The sequence below is a fragment of the Pelobates fuscus genome, chromosome 5 (genome assembly GCF_036172605.1).
Source record: "Pelobates fuscus isolate aPelFus1 chromosome 5, aPelFus1.pri, whole genome shotgun sequence".
Taxonomy (NCBI): Eukaryota; Metazoa; Chordata; class Amphibia; order Anura; family Pelobatidae; genus Pelobates; species Pelobates fuscus.
The window spans coordinates 13072418-13090084 of record NC_086321.1 but is presented as its reverse complement, the minus strand read 5'-3'; the positions used below and the strand labels follow the sequence as shown (position 1 = coordinate 13090084).

Below are 17667 nucleotides of genomic sequence, written 5' to 3'. Positions count from 1 at the left end.
ACACAGCACAGCTCAACGCACAGCACGGTTACATACATCCCCAATGAAAACTTGCATGCATTTAATTAATTATTTAATCATTTGGGGCGGGGGGGGATAAGATCTCTTAAAACAGCTTGCATAAACTACAGATCTCTTGCCTGCAGCCTTTGCAAGCCCTCCCCTTCTAACCCTGCCCAGACTTTCTGTGGCTGCCCAATCACAGACTTCCCAATGTGGCTCAACGGCCAGGAAATAACAGGACGGGTTGTCTGATTGGTTGATTGGTTTTGATTGGTTGAGCTGGAGAAGTGGGGGTTGGTGAATCAAGGTTTCTACGGAAATCTGCACTTTTTGTAAATGAAAAAAAAAAAAAAACAATGACATTCTAAAGTGCTTTAGTAGGGTCCCCCTTTAAGAATGCACACAAATTAAATGGTTGTTTTTTTTTTTTATGGACAGCTTTCTGGCACCATAACTACTACAACAAGCAGGAATGGTGAATGATAGGCTGTGCCGCATGGTTATCAGTGCCTTAAAGGACCACTCTAGGCACCCAGACCACTTCAGCTTAATGAAGTGGTCTGGGTGCCAGGTCCAGTTAGGGTTAACCCATTTTTTTTTTATAAACATAGCAGTTTCAGAGAAACTGCTATGTTTATAAATGGGTTAATCCAGCCCTCAAAGCCTCTAGTGGCTGTCTCATTGCCAGCAGCTAGAGGCGCTTGCGTGATTCTCACTGTGAAAATCACAGTGAGAGCACGCAAGCGTCCATAGGAAAGCATTGATAATGCTTTCCTATGAGACCGGCTGAATGCGCGCGCATGGGAGGAGAGGAGGAGGATCGGAGGAGGAGAGCTCCCCGTCCGGCGCTGGAGAAAGGTACGTTTTAACCCCTTTCCTCTCCCTAGAGCCCAGCGGGAGGGGGTCCCTGAGGGTGGGGGCACCCTCAGGGCACTATAGTGGTCCTTTAACCACATGGTTTAAATAAGGAACAGGCAGCTCAAGAAAGAAAATGCCACTAGTCTAATAAGAATCATGTCAACACAGTCACTAAAACCAAGTAAAAAAAGCAAAGATAATAAAATAGCGAAACCGGTCTATTTAGTAATGATAAAATAATGAATAACATTCAGTAGTGATTATTAAGCGAATGGTTTTGTGGTTTGCAGGTATAAACCAACAACTCTCCAAGCTCCGTAAAATAGCCCAGTCACCAATACCGAATGAAATATGGATTAAAATACTTATAGATATATAGATAGATTTTATACATCGTATATATGGATATTTAACTTTCCCATGATCACAAAAATAGTTCAAAGTACCCATGAAATTAGAATTTGGTATTGAAAAATAAATAGGATACAATATACATTATACAGATTATTTTCTCTCTATACAATTTTATATATTTCCAGCCCCACTCTTTCAGTGCAAGTATAGTAACGTCATGCCCGGCAGCAATCCTGGGCTCACTGCTCTAGAGCCGACCTGCACACACAGTACCGTCACAGCTTTGCATGTTGCATCAGGAAGCCACAGAACAAGGCTGAAAACAGACGGCACATCATTGCAACAACGTGAACAGGTTCTCCCATTACTATTCATTCAATGTGTCAAGATGCACCATTAGTTGCGAGTATGAAACATTAAGCAGCGGTAGCACGGAATGCCAGGTGTCACGGTGTTATAGCCTGCGCAGAGATCTTGTTATCGCAGTCCTTCGCTGGCTGTAATGGGGTCAGTTTCTGGGGTCGGTTTTGGGGGCTCTTGCGCAGGTTGCTATCCATCTGTGAACGACATCATAATTTCAGAGACACAAGTATAAAACAGCCATCACCGGGGCAAACCCAGCCCATTAAAAAAAATAAAAAAAAAATATATATACATACACACACACACACACACAATTGACATATTTTAATATTAACTTGCCAATATCATTGCATTATGCAGCAAAATTTTGAATTTCAGACCCAATTATACAGATGTTGTGCACCTTTAGGTACGTACCCAGCCAAAATTAGAGGATGATTCTCACTAAAAATAGAGTTTTGGTCCTTTTTTTTTTTTTTAAATAAAAAGAATCCCAGATTTTAAAAAGGACACGATAAGCACCACAACCACTACAGCTTTGGTTGCCATCCCCTTTTCACATCCAATGCCCAGTCCCTCACCCACCAAGGTGGTGACACAGAAGTCACATTTTGCAATGTCTATCCTTGCACTTCATGGGCAGGCTGTAATAACTGAGCTAACAGTCTCAGGAAAACCGTGTTTCCAAATAAATGTTAAATAATCAAATACACATGGACTTTAAAAATAGACCGATATGTGGCATGGTATGTGGCCCTTTAACATTTTAGATAACATAGTGCTGTAACACGGTCAGAATTAGCAACCTTGAGTCACCGCGGCATGCAGATGTCAAGGAGCTACATTTTCTTCCTCTGAAATCAGGATAATTGGGAAAATGAGAGTTTTGTTTTGCAACGTTGGAAAATATGACTTTGCTCAAATATCAACGACGTAATGTGCCAGCTCTGTACAAAGAGAGCTTTGTTCAAACACTGGGGATGAATAAATCAAATCACAAGAACATAGGCTATACAATATTTACTTTCCGAGACTCTCCTAAATGAGGAAATATTCCGGATAATAATGTGATCTTCCAGAGACAATAGACCTCGGTAAATGAGCTACGGTTATGTAAGTTCCAGGAATATGGACTTTTTTCCGATAAGTGCTTACAGGGAATTCGGCGTTATTTACAATGGCCTTAACAGATGTGGTACGTATTGTTCTCCACTTTATTTGATCTGGCTGCTGCATTAGGCTGGTATCTTGTTTTCATATATCAATCGCATATACCGGGATTTGCTCTGAATGAGATTTGGCATAAACAATGTCATAAAACAAAAGGTTTGTGAGAAGACAGACAATGGTTCTTTGAATTGTCACTGCCATACATTAAATCAAACATTTCTCCACACTCCAGATATGTTCGTATAACCAAACAGCTAACTAATTATTTGGCCATTTTCTTAAAATTCTTTATCCAGGGGCGGACTGAGCACTCGGGCAAATCGGTCATGGACTGAGGGCCTGAGGCTCTAGGGGGGCCTGCCTGCAGTATTGTAATTGCTCAGCTGGGCAGCCCAATAATCTCCTCAGCCAGCCAGCACGGCCTTCTGCGGGCCCCTGTTACTAAAGATGTCTTCCCTTTGGTCAGCTGTACTATAGTCAGAGGCAGCCTGTTTGTAGCACTCTTCCCAATGACCCACTAGGCTGCAATACAGATTTTGGCCGGAGAAGAAGTATGCAGGCTGTAAACCCCTGTTACTCCCTGAACCCACTACAACCCCTATTACCTCACCCCCTTGCAACCACTACAACCCTTATTATCCCTGCTCCCACCCTTGCACTCACTACATCCCCCAGCACCCAACAATATTACCCCTTCACCCACTACAGCCCCTATCCCTCCCCTGAACCCACTATAGCTTCTATTACCCCTGCGCCCACTATTACCCCCATTACCCCTTTCCAGCACCATAGCCTCTATTACCCCCACCCCACTACAGCCCCTATGTTCACACACACACTGACCTTCTAGACATGCATACCTGGGTTCACAAACACACAAACTACATGCAGCTATGGTCTTGTATTTACACACACAGACCCTCAATACACATGTCTCTGCATACACACACTGATGTCATGGACATACTAGAAAGCCCCAACATTTGGAGGCCTGCATACCTCATACAAGCACATTGCCGTGATTCACAAATACTCCATTATACATACACATAAATACTACCCTATTTAAAAAAAAAAAAAAAAAAAAAGTATTTAAATATACTCTGAATCTACACATTATGACACTATATATATATATATATATATATATATATATATATATATATATATATATATATATATATATATATTCATTTACACCAGGGCTCACATTGAATATACACACAGAAACATACATTCACTTTACATGCACATATAATCAAACACACGGTACATCTATCATCATATATACCTGCATATATATTGGTCTTTAAGGGAACCAGGTTCTAATTCTTCCCGGGGTCCCAGACCACTGTCAGTCCATCTCTGTCTTTATTAATTTATTTTGTTTTAATTAACAGGCTTTGCCGGGCAACATCAGGTAAAGCATTTAAAGGTGTTATTCTTCGCAGTGGCGTACGCACAGAAAATCTGCGCACACAGAACTGATGAAGAAAGCTCTAAGCGCACTGAATTTCTCCACTAAGGTTTCAAGTGTACATGAAGGTGTGCAAAGTATCACGGGACAGCGAAGTGGCTCGCCCAAAGCACATTAGTACAGCAGCGATACGTACGTTTTTAATCTTAACTCTGCTGCTTAAATCACCCTAGTAAACATTTAAACGCAGTTTTCCAGGGCGAGTGAACAAAGATTTTCCATCGCGTGCACACACCACATACTAAACAGGTTCACCAGCACAGAGAATGCAAGTCACAATAACCTTTTCTATCAGGGTAGACTCCTTATTTACAAGCTGGGTGAGTTTCTGCAGATTGGCATCGATGGCTTCCTCGCCAGCAGGAGACGTGCCTATACAGCCAAGAGAGACAGGTGAAAGGACAGAAAGAAGCAAGGCCAATATATGGTTAATTAGCACGGAGAAGAATATTAGTGCATCCCCACGGCTATCCGTACACACAAAATATTTATTTATGCCTGATTTCTTACACAGAGCCTTATCCAAACTAATCATAGCCACCAAGGAGTTAATTAATAATGAAATCAGAAAGTACATTAATCAGCAGAACATTACACAACAAATTACAGCAAATACACTGTATACAGAGACACTCACTACCAAGGGCGACGATCCTGGGGACTACACACCGGACAGGTCTTCGCCCATTTTGGGGTAGTTCATGACATGTGCATTAAAAGGTTACCCAGATGTAGATTCCTTACTAAGTGTGCCTATCGGGGTCCGATCAGTACATCTCTCTGAAAGCAGCGAGGTGAATGGTTCGTGTAGCACTCACCTGAGAGGTTTGCCTTGGCGTGGCAGGAGAGCTTACACTTTAATGGCTATTGGAATTATAATAAATACCTCCAGTTATTTAAATGTACAGAGAGATTGGGGATAGCGTACAAGTAACTGTCTGCTATCTTGTGCTAAACTAATTCACCCACAATCCGTCAGGCAAAAGAATCCCACAGAAGGCAGACATTATGGACAGAGGAGAACAAAATGGAGGCGCCCAGGTAATAAAATGCAGAACAAGAAAAAAAAATATACACACACACACACACACACTAAAGTTTTAAAAAAAAGCCTTTGGGAAGCAGGGGAGTAAAATCATTTAGATACAAAGGGCACAAGGAAAGGAAAACTAAAAGAAAGGACAGCATGCCAGAGCTTCATTAACTGTGACTGCAAATTAGAGAGGTTAACATTTTATTTTATCTACTTTTGTTAAGTATTTAAACTGTAATTATGAAACATGCGCAAGCACGCAGATATCCATGAGATAGCGGTGATCTCAGGTCCTTCCTTAGGGCGATAATGAGAATGTAAATAAAGCCGATTCATTATTAGAAGTCGCCCATTCTATCCGGAGAAGCCAACACTGTGTGATTCTGTTACACCATAAACCGGTCGTCTCACACAGAAACCGGTCTACTTTTTCATGTGTTCATTAAAACCAACATCTGCTGCTCTAAAAGTTTGCCAGACGTAATCAGCCAAACGGCACCCTGAGCCCTTCCAAACAGCTGCACCGCTGGTAATAAATATACACACCTGCAAGAGTCCGTGTGAAATAGCTGCCAAGAATGTGGTCACAGAATTGACACAAGTTGGTGAGCTGCTTCAAGTGTTGCTGCAAATGCACCTTGGGAAGCTGAGCTTTATAAAGAGGGGCAACGAATCCGAATACATAGGCATCCAAGGATGTAGGCCTAAAAATATACATATATAAAAGGCATTATACTCCACTTACACAGGAAAGAAACACACTACATCGCATTCAGTAATACGATTTGTTTTAAAGGGATTCTATTTCTGTTCCCTCTCGTACAGTTTAAAGTACTCACACGGTGCCAAAAAAGTACGGTGATGTTCCCAATCGATTGGACAGGAGATTCAGACATTCTTTGGCATCTTTATAGATCTATAAATCAAACAGAGAAAGTAATGTAGTCGTGGTCGGTATAGGTTTTAATCATACTTTAGAGGTGACAGAGCTAGTCACAGAGCGTGCCGCAATGTAATGTTTACAGAGGGAGCAATTTGTGCAATATGAGAGCATTCACCAATTCACTGCTTCACAAGCCAGAGATTCCTTTACATTCCCACAATTACCGGGAGATTGTGTACTCTGAGAAGGAGAATTGATTATTTACACATATTGATATAGTCAGCCAGTAAAAGGGAAAATGTGTTTTGCACCTTTTAACGTCTCATTATATAGATGCAATGCATTAATAAAAATAAAACGTAATACTCCATGATGCAATGTCTCTTACACCGTAAACATATGTGGATGACAATCCAAATACCTTCGAGGACCAAAGAGACTCCATTTTGTGTGGAATCAATAGCGCTTGCCCTAGATCGACACCTGCATGGATTCTATATAAACACACATTGAGTCAGCCAAGAGATGTCTTGTTAACTGCTCATGTGGCAACACTGTTGGAAAAAGTTTTGTTATTTAAAAGAATGCTACAGATCCCCCCTCCCCCCCCATATGTAAATGGTTGAAACACGTTGTGCTTTTTTTATACGCAATACATTTTTGTGAATATATCTTCAACTCCTGGCTGCTGACTCCAACTTTCCACTAGATGGTGACTGTTCTAATTGGATCCATTTGAAAGGAGGAAGAACTCTCTGTCCTTAAAAGTGGCATAAAGGCACTATAAGTTCTGAGCCAACTTCTAAACGGCTCAAAAAAAGCGAGTGATTCCAGCTCAAAAATCTCCATATTATTGTGAATGATATACAGATTACAATATGTTCTGTTGTATGTTTATATTTTCTGCATAGGTAAACTGTACCATGTGTTATTGAATATATCCTTCGTACAAAGGGAAGGAAAATTCTCCTATCAGTTACCAGTTATAATATCCAATTACAGGTAACTAACCTTTACCCTTTGGTGTGCGCTTTTGTCAATCTTTCTTCTTCTTTTTTTTTTATTGAGGCAAGCGTTAAAAGGGGTACAGAATACAGAAAAGGGGATGTACGGTATTCTTACAGGTTGGGAGCATGGTAACACTAAGTAGCATCTCCTAAGAGTAGCAGCCTCATTTATGTTAACTAAGCATGCCAACATATTGTCAACAAGTTTAGTATAGTGGTGTGCGCTTTTACCTTTTGAGTTTTTTTTTTTATTATCAACTCTCCAGGTCAGATCGATTTGGAATCAATTTGTTCCAGTGTTGATTGAGAGGAACTTCATTTAGAAAAATAGTTTTCAAACACATTTTTGCACATGTCTCGTGAACACTCCCAAATCCGCAGAATTTTACCCTTTCATCAATTAAGATTCACTAATTTGTAATAATCAAGCCTTCCTTAATGAAACTCCACAAAATGCCCATCGGTAGCTCATGGATTATTCTTAGAGTATATTTATCAAACACTCGGAAAACAGCTTCTAGTTAAATCAGAAATATATATTATAAACATGTCTCTGACAGGAAAGTAGAGCGGTTACCAAGGATATTAACAGAACATTCCTTTGGTTCTCACTGTATTTTATCATCATTTATACAATGTTCCCATATTTTCTGAAATCCTTAGCAATGCTTGTAGACCTCTACCCATTTGTGAAAGATTGGACCTTGGGTCACATGGTCTATATAATTGGCCAATTATAACGTTAGATACAAGAAGTCCACCTTGTAAGAGGAACATTTCCATTACCTGAGCTTCTATTTCATTGAGACTGTATAACGGAGGCTGGCCCTTGGTTAGCAGTATTCTGTTCAACGCGTCTCGAGACATTTTTCCAGGCAGGAAATAGCTCATTGGGAACGGCGTCCGTGAGGCATACCAAGGACGTGTGACACTGGCGTAGTTTTCTGGATCAACCCAAAAGGTGTGCAGCTGGATTGACAAAGCACATGTTCCATGTAAAGACAACACACATTAACCAGATATCCAGCTAAACACAACGCTATAATTAATACCTTTTGATGCAAGTCTTCACTCCATACAAAGACTTTCCCTTTTCAGTTTGCTCCATTCCACGTTCTGTGAAACCAGCCTTCAGTGTTCTATAAAATCCCCTCTTCTCCTTCCCCGTCACTTCCGGTGCAGCCGGGTCACCGGAAGGGAGGCAGCTTCAGATGTAGGTTGGCTTACTCTTGTGGGGTGCATGCATGTGACATCACTGATGCACATGCGCAGGACGTATGCGCAGTATAGGGTAGAGTATTCTGATGCTGCTACTGCAACCTACAGCTAATGCGGCCAGGGCCATATTAAGAGCCCATTTGGCCTGGTGCTGACAATTATGATGGGCCTAATTACTATTACTAATATTACAAAATACAGAAAACACTAAAACAGTCTTACCACCCAAGCGTCATGTATGGTGGAGATGGTGCTGGAGGGAAACTCACAGGATTAAGCCATCAGGAAACACATACTCTATGCTAATCTCTCAATTTCATCTTTCAAGTAAATCCATACCCCCTAACAGCAGTGTCCGTCAAAGCAGGAAGTCAATGGGCGGTGTAAAAGGGTGGGCCACTGACACAAATCATGTAACCAGAACCTCCCAAAGGTGCAATCATGCCCCAAAAAATGTGCCCGAGGAATTAGATGGTCAGCCTGGTGTGAATGCATACCAGGCTGCCTGCCAGTCAAGCAGGCTGCCCAACTAAGGGCATACTATTCAGACAGCTCCTTGAGCTTGGCATAAATGCATCTAATGATGCGCTCGTCCACACTTTCTAAGGACTGTCCCCCCTAGCACTCGCTGGTCCACTCCTCTCCTAACCTAAAAAACTAGCAGGCAGAAACTCCTGTTATACAATCTGGGACAGAGAAAATGTGGATGTAGGGAGTGTAGAAGAAATGGAATATCGACAGCGTTAGAGAGACTGAATCAGCAAGAGAAATCGCATAGAGTGCAAAGTCAGCTTTACCTTAACTAATTTCATGGTCAGCCAGTCCGCACAAGTTTTGTTTCCCTACATCTACATGTGAAGAGTAGTAGTGTAGAGTAGCAGATAGTAGTTTAGCAATGGACCTATTTCATGGGCATGGACCTGGAGCTGCAGCTCCATCAGCCCCTATATTAATCCAGTCCTAGATGCGGCCACATCACCAGAAGTGAGGGGGTAGGACATTTTTACGGTTAGGGAATTTTAATAGAACACCGGCATACAGCGGATTCTCCGCACTTGCAGTGCGGCCGCGTCACGGGGGTAAGGGATTTCGATAGAGGCTCTCTCTACCCACTTGCAGTTCTCACCATGGGTTAAAATGTGAGCCACAAGCTACCTAGCTTTTACTGTGTTTGGGGCAATTTGTCATACGCTTGTTTAAAAGATACAATGCAAGCATCTTTTAAACAATTGATCAGGTGTAAGTAAAGGATCACATGAAAATGAATGTGAAATGGATAGCCAATATAAGAAATAAATTAAATGCAGAATGATTAGAAAATCATTGAGTGATGTCAACCTGCGATGTGTTTATGTAGTGAATGAAATGCCAGTTAAAGATTACTGTAACTAAGATAAATATCACACAGTACGTACCATGGCAGGAAGGATATTCTCTTCAATCAGTGCAATGTATGCCAGGGTATCGGACCCCTCCTTGGCTGACAAGCCGTAATCTGAATTATATTGCTGTAAAAATCAAAAGTACCAAGTTACATACTGCGTCACACTGATAAATCCAGATTAGTTTTAGATCAGGAGACCGTAAAGGTTAAAGATCTAGTTATTTGTGGTAAAAAGTAATAGATATTGTACAGTACGAGTATGTTTTCCAAATCACACAGATTTATGAAACAGATCTACCTGGGGAAGCCGTATGGCACCACTTACTAGTGTTGGGCCAACAGAAACCAAGAAATTGTACTACACTGGGTCATTACATTTTTGCCATAAAAATGCCCATCAGGACACAAGAAAGTAGAAAATCATCTAGAAGTCACCAAAGCGATAAAATTCAGACAGCTTTTGCTGAACCCTCTCAACTACTATTAAACAGGAGCAGGGATTATGCTACGAAGAAAGAGCTATATTAATAAGGGAAGGAGTATTGTTGGCATTACCATAAAGCAGTCTAGACAGATGGGCACCGGGGTGAGAGAGCCGCATCATCGTTTTCATTGTTTGTAAAAGGGTCTGTATGTAGTTATGAACTTTTTTATTAGCGTGTGCAAGAGTGTCTCCGTGTGTTAATGCTTTTGTCTGTGTTTGTGTTTGTAAGAACATAAGCATATGTTTGTTATGGAGTGTAAGAGCGTGTGAGTGTGTTTGTATTTCTAAGTTTCTTTCCCTGAGTGTCTTGGTGTGACAATATGTGAGCATGTCTTTGTGAAGACATTTGCCTGCCCATAGTGATCTTTTAAAATTGAAAAGGAAATGCAATATATATATATATATTTTTTTTTTTATATATATATATTTTTTAATTTTTTAGCCAGAAAAGTCACTGTCAGTCACACTTACAATTAGTGTGTTTGTAAAGTGTGACTCCCTTCCATAAGCAGCATATAAAATAAAATGCTAATATTATAAAATTAAGTTTTCTTTTTGAAATAAAATGGTAACTTGTAATGATGGGCAGTGGGCCGACTCGGCTTCCTCATTATCGGACGCTCGGACTCAGAATGTGGCTGGGACAGAACATACCCCCCCGTCACACTCTGATGCATTATACCAAGACAGGGAGTGTACCTGACACCGCACAAACAGATTACGGACACCCTGTGAATAAGGCTTGAAAGGGGGATTTACCGGTAGGAAACAGGACCGCATCAAACGTAGGCAGGAGAATTTAAAAACATTAATATGGTGGTGGGGGGGAGGGAGGGGGCAGCGAGTAAATGTGGAGGGGTCACTGACTGCTTCTGTTAGCATTTGTATTCACTGCACATGTCCCAAGTTTATTTTAACTTTTTTAAATGATGGGGCTGCAAGGCTTTCTTCACCAAGGACATGAAAACTCTGCACCAGCCTTGATTTTACAGAAAATATTTAAATGAACATAAAAGGCGTACTCACTGATTAGGGAGCAAAACGGAAACTGCTGGGAAATGGCAACATGTTTTAGATTACAAAAACCATCAGCATAACTTGTCATTTTGTTAAATAATCAAGCATTAATGCTGATATTTACTAAGCTTAATGGAAAATATTCTATAACTCAGCTAAGTTTCCATGTCCGCTCTTTAATTTAAAATGTTCAATTCCCACAAACAATACATCAGCCCTAATCTCTCCCCTTTCTTTTCATCACTGGAATGGTTTCTATAGTTATTTCAAAGCTGAGCACATGTGGTTATAGTGCCAGCAGATCTTTAGGATTTGTACGCTTGACCTCATTAAATGACCCCAAAATATACTGTGTCGTTAAGTGTGTAAAACAGATGTGCACGTTTTCAAAATGTAACTGGGAATCTTCACGGGTTGATCTTAACGGCAGATTTAGCAAGTAAGAAGACATGATAATCAAACTTACTATATTCTATATTTATTTCCCACACCGTTTATTTTGCTGTATTGAGGTTAGTAGACTCTTACATTAGTCAATCGTGTCTAGAAACGGAAATGCGACCCTAAAAGTGGAACTCAGTGATCGTGAGCATCATATTAAAACTTAAAGGGACACAATAGTCACCAGAACCACTTCAGCCTAAAGGACCCCTATAGGCACCCAGACCACTTCAGTTCAATAAAGTGGTCTGGGTGCCAGGTCCCTCTAGTTTTAACCCTGCAGCTGAAAACATGTTTCAGAGAAACTGCTATGTTTACACTGAGGGCTAATCTAGCCTCTAGAGCAGGGGTTCTCAATCTTGTCCTCAAGGACCCCCTACCAGCCCAGGGTTTAGGGATTACCTGGGTGTTTAGAAAAAGAAAAAAAAAACACCTTAGAGTCGAAGGTGTTTTTTTACCCTTTTTCTAAACACCTTAGACACACCCAGTTAATCCCCAAATCCTGGACTGGTAGGGGGTCCTGAGGACTGGGTTGAGAACCCCTGCTCTAGAGGCTGTCGCCCTAACAGCCACTCGAGGTGCTTCCGCTATTTACATTGAGTAAATCGCACTTATTTGATGCTGGACGAATTTTGGAGACCGTTCCCTGGCGTCCCGCCTTTGGGGACAGGACCCTAAAATCATCAATGTCCAAAATCGGGATGGATGGGAGGCCGATACTATAATGCCAATTCCATCATATCAGTAAAGGTACATGGAGTGGTCACTTGAGTTTTCACTAGTCTCTAATACAAACACTGCATTTTCTCTGAAAAACAAAAAACGTGTTTACATGAAAATGCCTGCAGGGAATGATTATACTTACCAGAACAAATACAATAAGCTGTAGGTTTTCTGGTGACTATAGTGTTTCTTTTAAGATTAATCTGCTGTGACAGGTTCACTTTAAATACAGCACATGGAAATATAAACAGGCAAAAACATGAGAAACAAACCCACAAACAGTTAAATTATCAGTTATCACGTTAAAAGCAAAATCATAACAGATCCTCTTAAACCCCTTCAATTTGCCAAAAGTACTGACTGTATAGGTGTGACGTAAAAAGAGTATGTAGTAAGTACTACTTATAAAAGGCGCACCTCTATACTTGGACTTCCTTTCGTTGTTGTTTTTTAACTTTTCTATCAACATCATCAGGTCTTGTTGTGATTTTCCCCATACAGTATTGATATTATCTCGCTTTAGAATATATAATGTATTTTGTGCATCCTGGGCTGTTTTGTAGTTTCTGCTTGTTCCGAGGGTTTTTTGGAGGGAGTCCCCTACCTTTCAGGTGTGCTGTCTTTTTATATCCTTTTTGTGTAGTGGCTTAGTGCGGCTTCACCCTCTTTCATCTCTCGTGACTACAAAGTAGGTTATGAATCTTTTAATGATACCGTGTTGGGTATATTTAATGACGTCCTACCTGTTTCCTGAAGAAGTTGAGGATGTTGGCTGTCTGGGTGATTTCTTTGCCATCAGATAGCAATACTGGAAGAGAACCTGCAAGATATAACGAGACAAGGCTTACAGCTACAAACATCAAATCATAGGAACAGGTTAAATGAAATACATCCAATGAAGTATGAGGGGGAGAAATAAAACTAAATGCATGTCTTTAAACAATCCTTAATTATTCCAGGAATTGATGACATCTCAATGGCCACTATCGTTGCACAATTTACCAACATCTAAAAGGTCACTATTACTGTAAAACCTGCTGATATCTAAATGGTTCCTTTACAAATCCAGGATATGCGGATATTTTAAATGTCCCCATCATTTCAGAACTTCTGCAAAATAAGTTAAGCAATCGTTAAACTTCGGTTTGCTCCGGGGCATTAGCTCCTTTTTTCCCGATTCATCTGTTGAGCCATGCATTGCAGTTTAAATGAACACTCCAGACACCATAACCACTACAATGCACTGTAAGGAGTGCCCTGGCGATCTCCCATTGTACAGAATCAAACCTTTATCTGCTGGGAACCACTCCCCACCTCACCATCACCGACCCAGAGCTGGACGTTTCTAAGTACTGAACTGCTGCCAGCTCTCCTGAGATAAGCCATGCATTGCTGAGAGCTACAGTGGTTATGGTGCATGGAGTGTTCCTTTAAACAAGCATTTTTAGAGGGAAATGAGACAACAGTAAAACAAAGATCTGCTTAAACCAGAGAGCACAAGATAAGATGCTGAGAAGAGAATAAAGGTAGAGTGCAAGTTACAGTATCCTTCTCTTGCTTTGTGTTTCACTAAAATTCTCAATCTCTCCAACTCCTCTGGCATATTTCCATTACCCTTCAAACATGCAACTGTAACCCAGATTCTAAAAAAGCCCAACCACCGCCCTCTCTCGCTACTGCCTTTTGCATCCAAAATCCTTGAAAGACTTGGGTATGTGAGATTGACAGACTTCCTCAAGTCCATTTCTCTGCATTGATCCACTTCAGTCTGGTTTCCGCGCTAAGCACTCTGTGGAAACGGCTCTGACCAAAGTATCAAAAGATCTACTCGCTGCAAAATCTCATTGTCACTACTCCATCCTAATTCTCCTTTACCTTTACGCTGCTTTTGATACGGTTGATCATCAACAGCTTCTTCTCATCCTCTGTAATCTCGGTATAAGAGATATTGCTCTCTACTGGTGCTCCCCCTACCTCACCCAGCACTTTTTTAGGCTGGCTCTGCCTCTTCCTACCAACCTCTCTCTGTTGGTATCCCTCTAGGTTCAGTCCTTGGTCCCTTACTTGTCTCGATATATACTGCCTCCCTAGGTAAACTCATCATCTCCTTTGGCTTCCAATATCACTTCTATGCGGATGACACGCAAATCTGTCTTTCCTCCCATAATCTCTCCCTGCTCTTCTTGACTAGTGTCTCTGACTGCCTCTCTGCTAATTCCAACTGGATGGCTGCCCACTTCCTTAAGCTCAACTTGTCCAAAACAGAACTTCTCGTCTTTCCTCCCTCAAGTGTTGCTACTCCCATTTTGGTCTCCCTCCACGTTAATGGTGCTACCATCAGTTCCACCATGCAGACTCTCTGCCTTGGTGTTCTCTGACTCCAACCACTCCTTCACCCCTCATGTCCAGTCTCTCGCCAAATTCTGCCGCTACCTTCTCAAAAACATTGCGCGCATACGCCCCTACTTAATGCTAGATGCGGCTAAGGTTCTGGTCCATGCAACAATCCTCTCACTCTTTGAATACTGCAATCCACTTCTCAGTGGTCTTACATGCTCCCACCTCGCCCCATTGCAGTCGAGACCGAATGCAGCGGCGATGCTCATCTTCCTGTCTGCCAGCACTTCCCATGCCTCATGCCTCTGTCAGTCCTTGCATTGGCTTCCCGTAAGATATACGGCTCAATATAAAATTCTGGTTCTTGCTTTCAAATCTCTACATAATACTACTCCCACCTATACATGGTCCCTAATACACAAGTATGTCCCATCTAGGCCCTTACGCTCTGCCAAAGACCTACGTCTATCCTCTCTTTGTACTCCCACCTCTGATGCTCACCTTCAAGGCTTCTCTAGGGCTGCACCGTTCCTGTGGAACTCCCTTCCCTTCTCCGTTAGACGCTCACCCAGTCTCCACTCCTTCAAATAATCATTAAAAACTCACTTTTTCACAAAAGCATATCAATTAAACGATTAATGGATACAAAAGAAACCCTCACTAAGTCTTAATGGAATATTATTCTACCAATCTACTTCCCCGATACTTCCCTTACCTTTTGTGTCACTTTACCCCATTCCCTCTAGCATGTAAACTCACTGAGCAGGGCCTCAATCCCTCTGTTACTGTGTCACTATACCCCACTCCCTCTAGCATGTAAACTCACTGAGCAGGGCCCTCAATCCCTCTGTTACCGTGTCACTATACCCCACTCCCTCTAACATGTAAACTCACTGAGCAGGGCCCTCAATCCCTCTGTTACCGTGTCACTATACCCCACTCCCTCTAACATGTAACCTCACTGAGCAGGCCCTCAATCCCTCTGTTACTGTGTCACTATACCCGACTCCCTCTAGCATGTAAACTCACTGAGCAGGCCCTCAATCCCTCTGTTACTGTGTCACTATACCCCACTTCCTCTAACATGCAAACTCACTGAGCAGGCCCTCAATCCCTCTGTTACTGTGTCACTATAACCCACTCCCTCTAACATGTAACCTCACTGAGCAGGGCCCTCAATCCCTCTGTTACTGTGTCACTATACCCCACTCCCTCTAGCATGTAAACTCACTGAGCAGGGCCCTCAATCCCTCTGTTACGGTCACTATACCCCACTCCCTCTAGCATGTAAGCACATTGAGCAGGGCACTCAACTCCTCTGTTTCTGTGTGTCAAACTTGTCTAGTTGCAATTACATGTTTGTAAGTCCACCCATTGTAAAGCGCTACAAAATTTGTTGGCGCTATACAAGTAGAATATTAAATGGAAAAGCCAAATGACATTCAGAATGGAGTGTCAACAGTTTCCTACGTGCATGAAGAATCTTGCATCTCAGTGGGTTTTTAGAACCTCTCTCTTTCTCTCAGAGTTCCAGCCCACAAGTTTGCATGTTTAAAGATGTCGTGACATGCGTTCCGTTCACAATTGTATTTAGGTATTTATTTTTTTCACCCTCCCCTTTAGTTGATGCTCAGTGCAGAAACTTTTTTAGCTACAGTTCTTATCAATGCTGCTTATTATTGGGGGCACTCCTTGCTCGTAATATTGTAATATGGTAATAAATCTGCACTACGAGAATACTCTTGCTCCAGATATTTTTCCCAATTAAGTTCTTTTGAGTGCGGTACCGCTATTTTGTGAGAATTTTCAGATTTGGAGGAATATTGCTGCCAGCACCGAGAACTTAGAGTATATCTACTGCCATGGTGGCGTGGAGTGAGTAACTTGTTTCTTGCTGTTTTTGTGATGTATTGCATATTCATTTTTATTAGTTCTTATCAATAAATCTTCATTTCCCTTTTTTGGGGTAGCGGCACATGCTTTTGCGTGTCTAAAAGGATTTTTGACAATGCAAGAAGGACCACCAACCCGTGCCCCCATCCACTGCAAACAATGGGTAAGAAGAGAACCTGGAGGGTTTGGAAGGTTCTTGGTGCACATGAACTTGTAACCGGGAGTAGTTTACAAGATTAAAAAGAACCAGATAATAAATTGGAAGGAGCAGGACATGATTGCATTAACTGGAAATGTCAAAAAGATAAATGCAGAGTATCAAAATAATATCCAAAAAAACCAAGGAGAAAACAGTGACGTCAGACACATTTTAAGGTCAAATATAACAAGAATTAAAAAAGGACTTTTCCCGGCTGCATTTTAAAAACCATTAACGAAGCACATGTAAGGAAATCAGTGATTGGGACTGACATCATACGACTGCGCTAATTACCAAGGGCTTTACATAAATGTCTGTAGAACTTCAAACAGTAATAGAGAAAAGGATCTGTATAAAATCGAAATGTTTGTGAAATAACATCATGTACAATTTTACATTTAGCCTGTTTTCACCCATTACACAGTATCCTCGGTGCCTTAAAATGTTATTACGAGTCGCAACGCAAACTACGGGAAATATTGCTTTTAACAAACAAACAATGAAACCATATTTAAAGTGTTCCTCAGTTACAGCGCCACCATGAGGAAAGACTGGAATATAGTGAGCGAGTGACGAGATTAAACTACGATGGTGTCAGACAGGAAACGTGGGTTAAAAGCAAATAAGGAAACCGATAAGGAAACCGAGGACCGCCAGAATCCCTGTTTAGGTTAATTTAGTGCAAACTCAAGATAATAGACATGACAACTGTACATCGATAAAACCCAGATTCCAAAAGTCAACCTAGATGTTCTTTGTTTTAAAAATCAGACTTCTGGAAACGGTTACAAGAATTCCATCACGCCAGCGTTCTTTCAGAGCG

At 41.4% G+C, this 17667-nt stretch overlaps 1 protein-coding gene across 2 annotated transcripts in view; it reads right to left on the bottom strand.

Moving 5' to 3' along the window:
- Window positions 1-802: 802 nt before the first annotated feature.
- MTX3 (metaxin 3) overlaps window positions 803-17667 on the bottom strand; it is a 35244-nt gene continuing 18379 nt past the window's right edge. Inside the window, exons 3-9 of one of the 2 annotated variants that reach the window (XM_063456709.1) lie at window positions 13159-13235; window positions 9782-9874; window positions 7935-8117; window positions 6098-6174; window positions 5805-5962; window positions 4509-4597; window positions 803-1772 (exon numbers count right to left, since the gene is read on the bottom strand). In XM_063456709.1, the coding sequence (XP_063312779.1) occupies window positions 1662-1772; window positions 4509-4597; window positions 5805-5962; window positions 6098-6174; window positions 7935-8117; window positions 9782-9874; window positions 13159-13235 (788 nt within the window). In that variant the 3' untranslated portion in view covers window positions 803-1661. The remainder of the gene's footprint in view (window positions 1773-4508; window positions 4598-5804; window positions 5963-6097; window positions 6175-7934; window positions 8118-9781; window positions 9875-13158; window positions 13236-17667) is intronic. The other variant, XM_063456711.1, reaches the window with a different exon arrangement.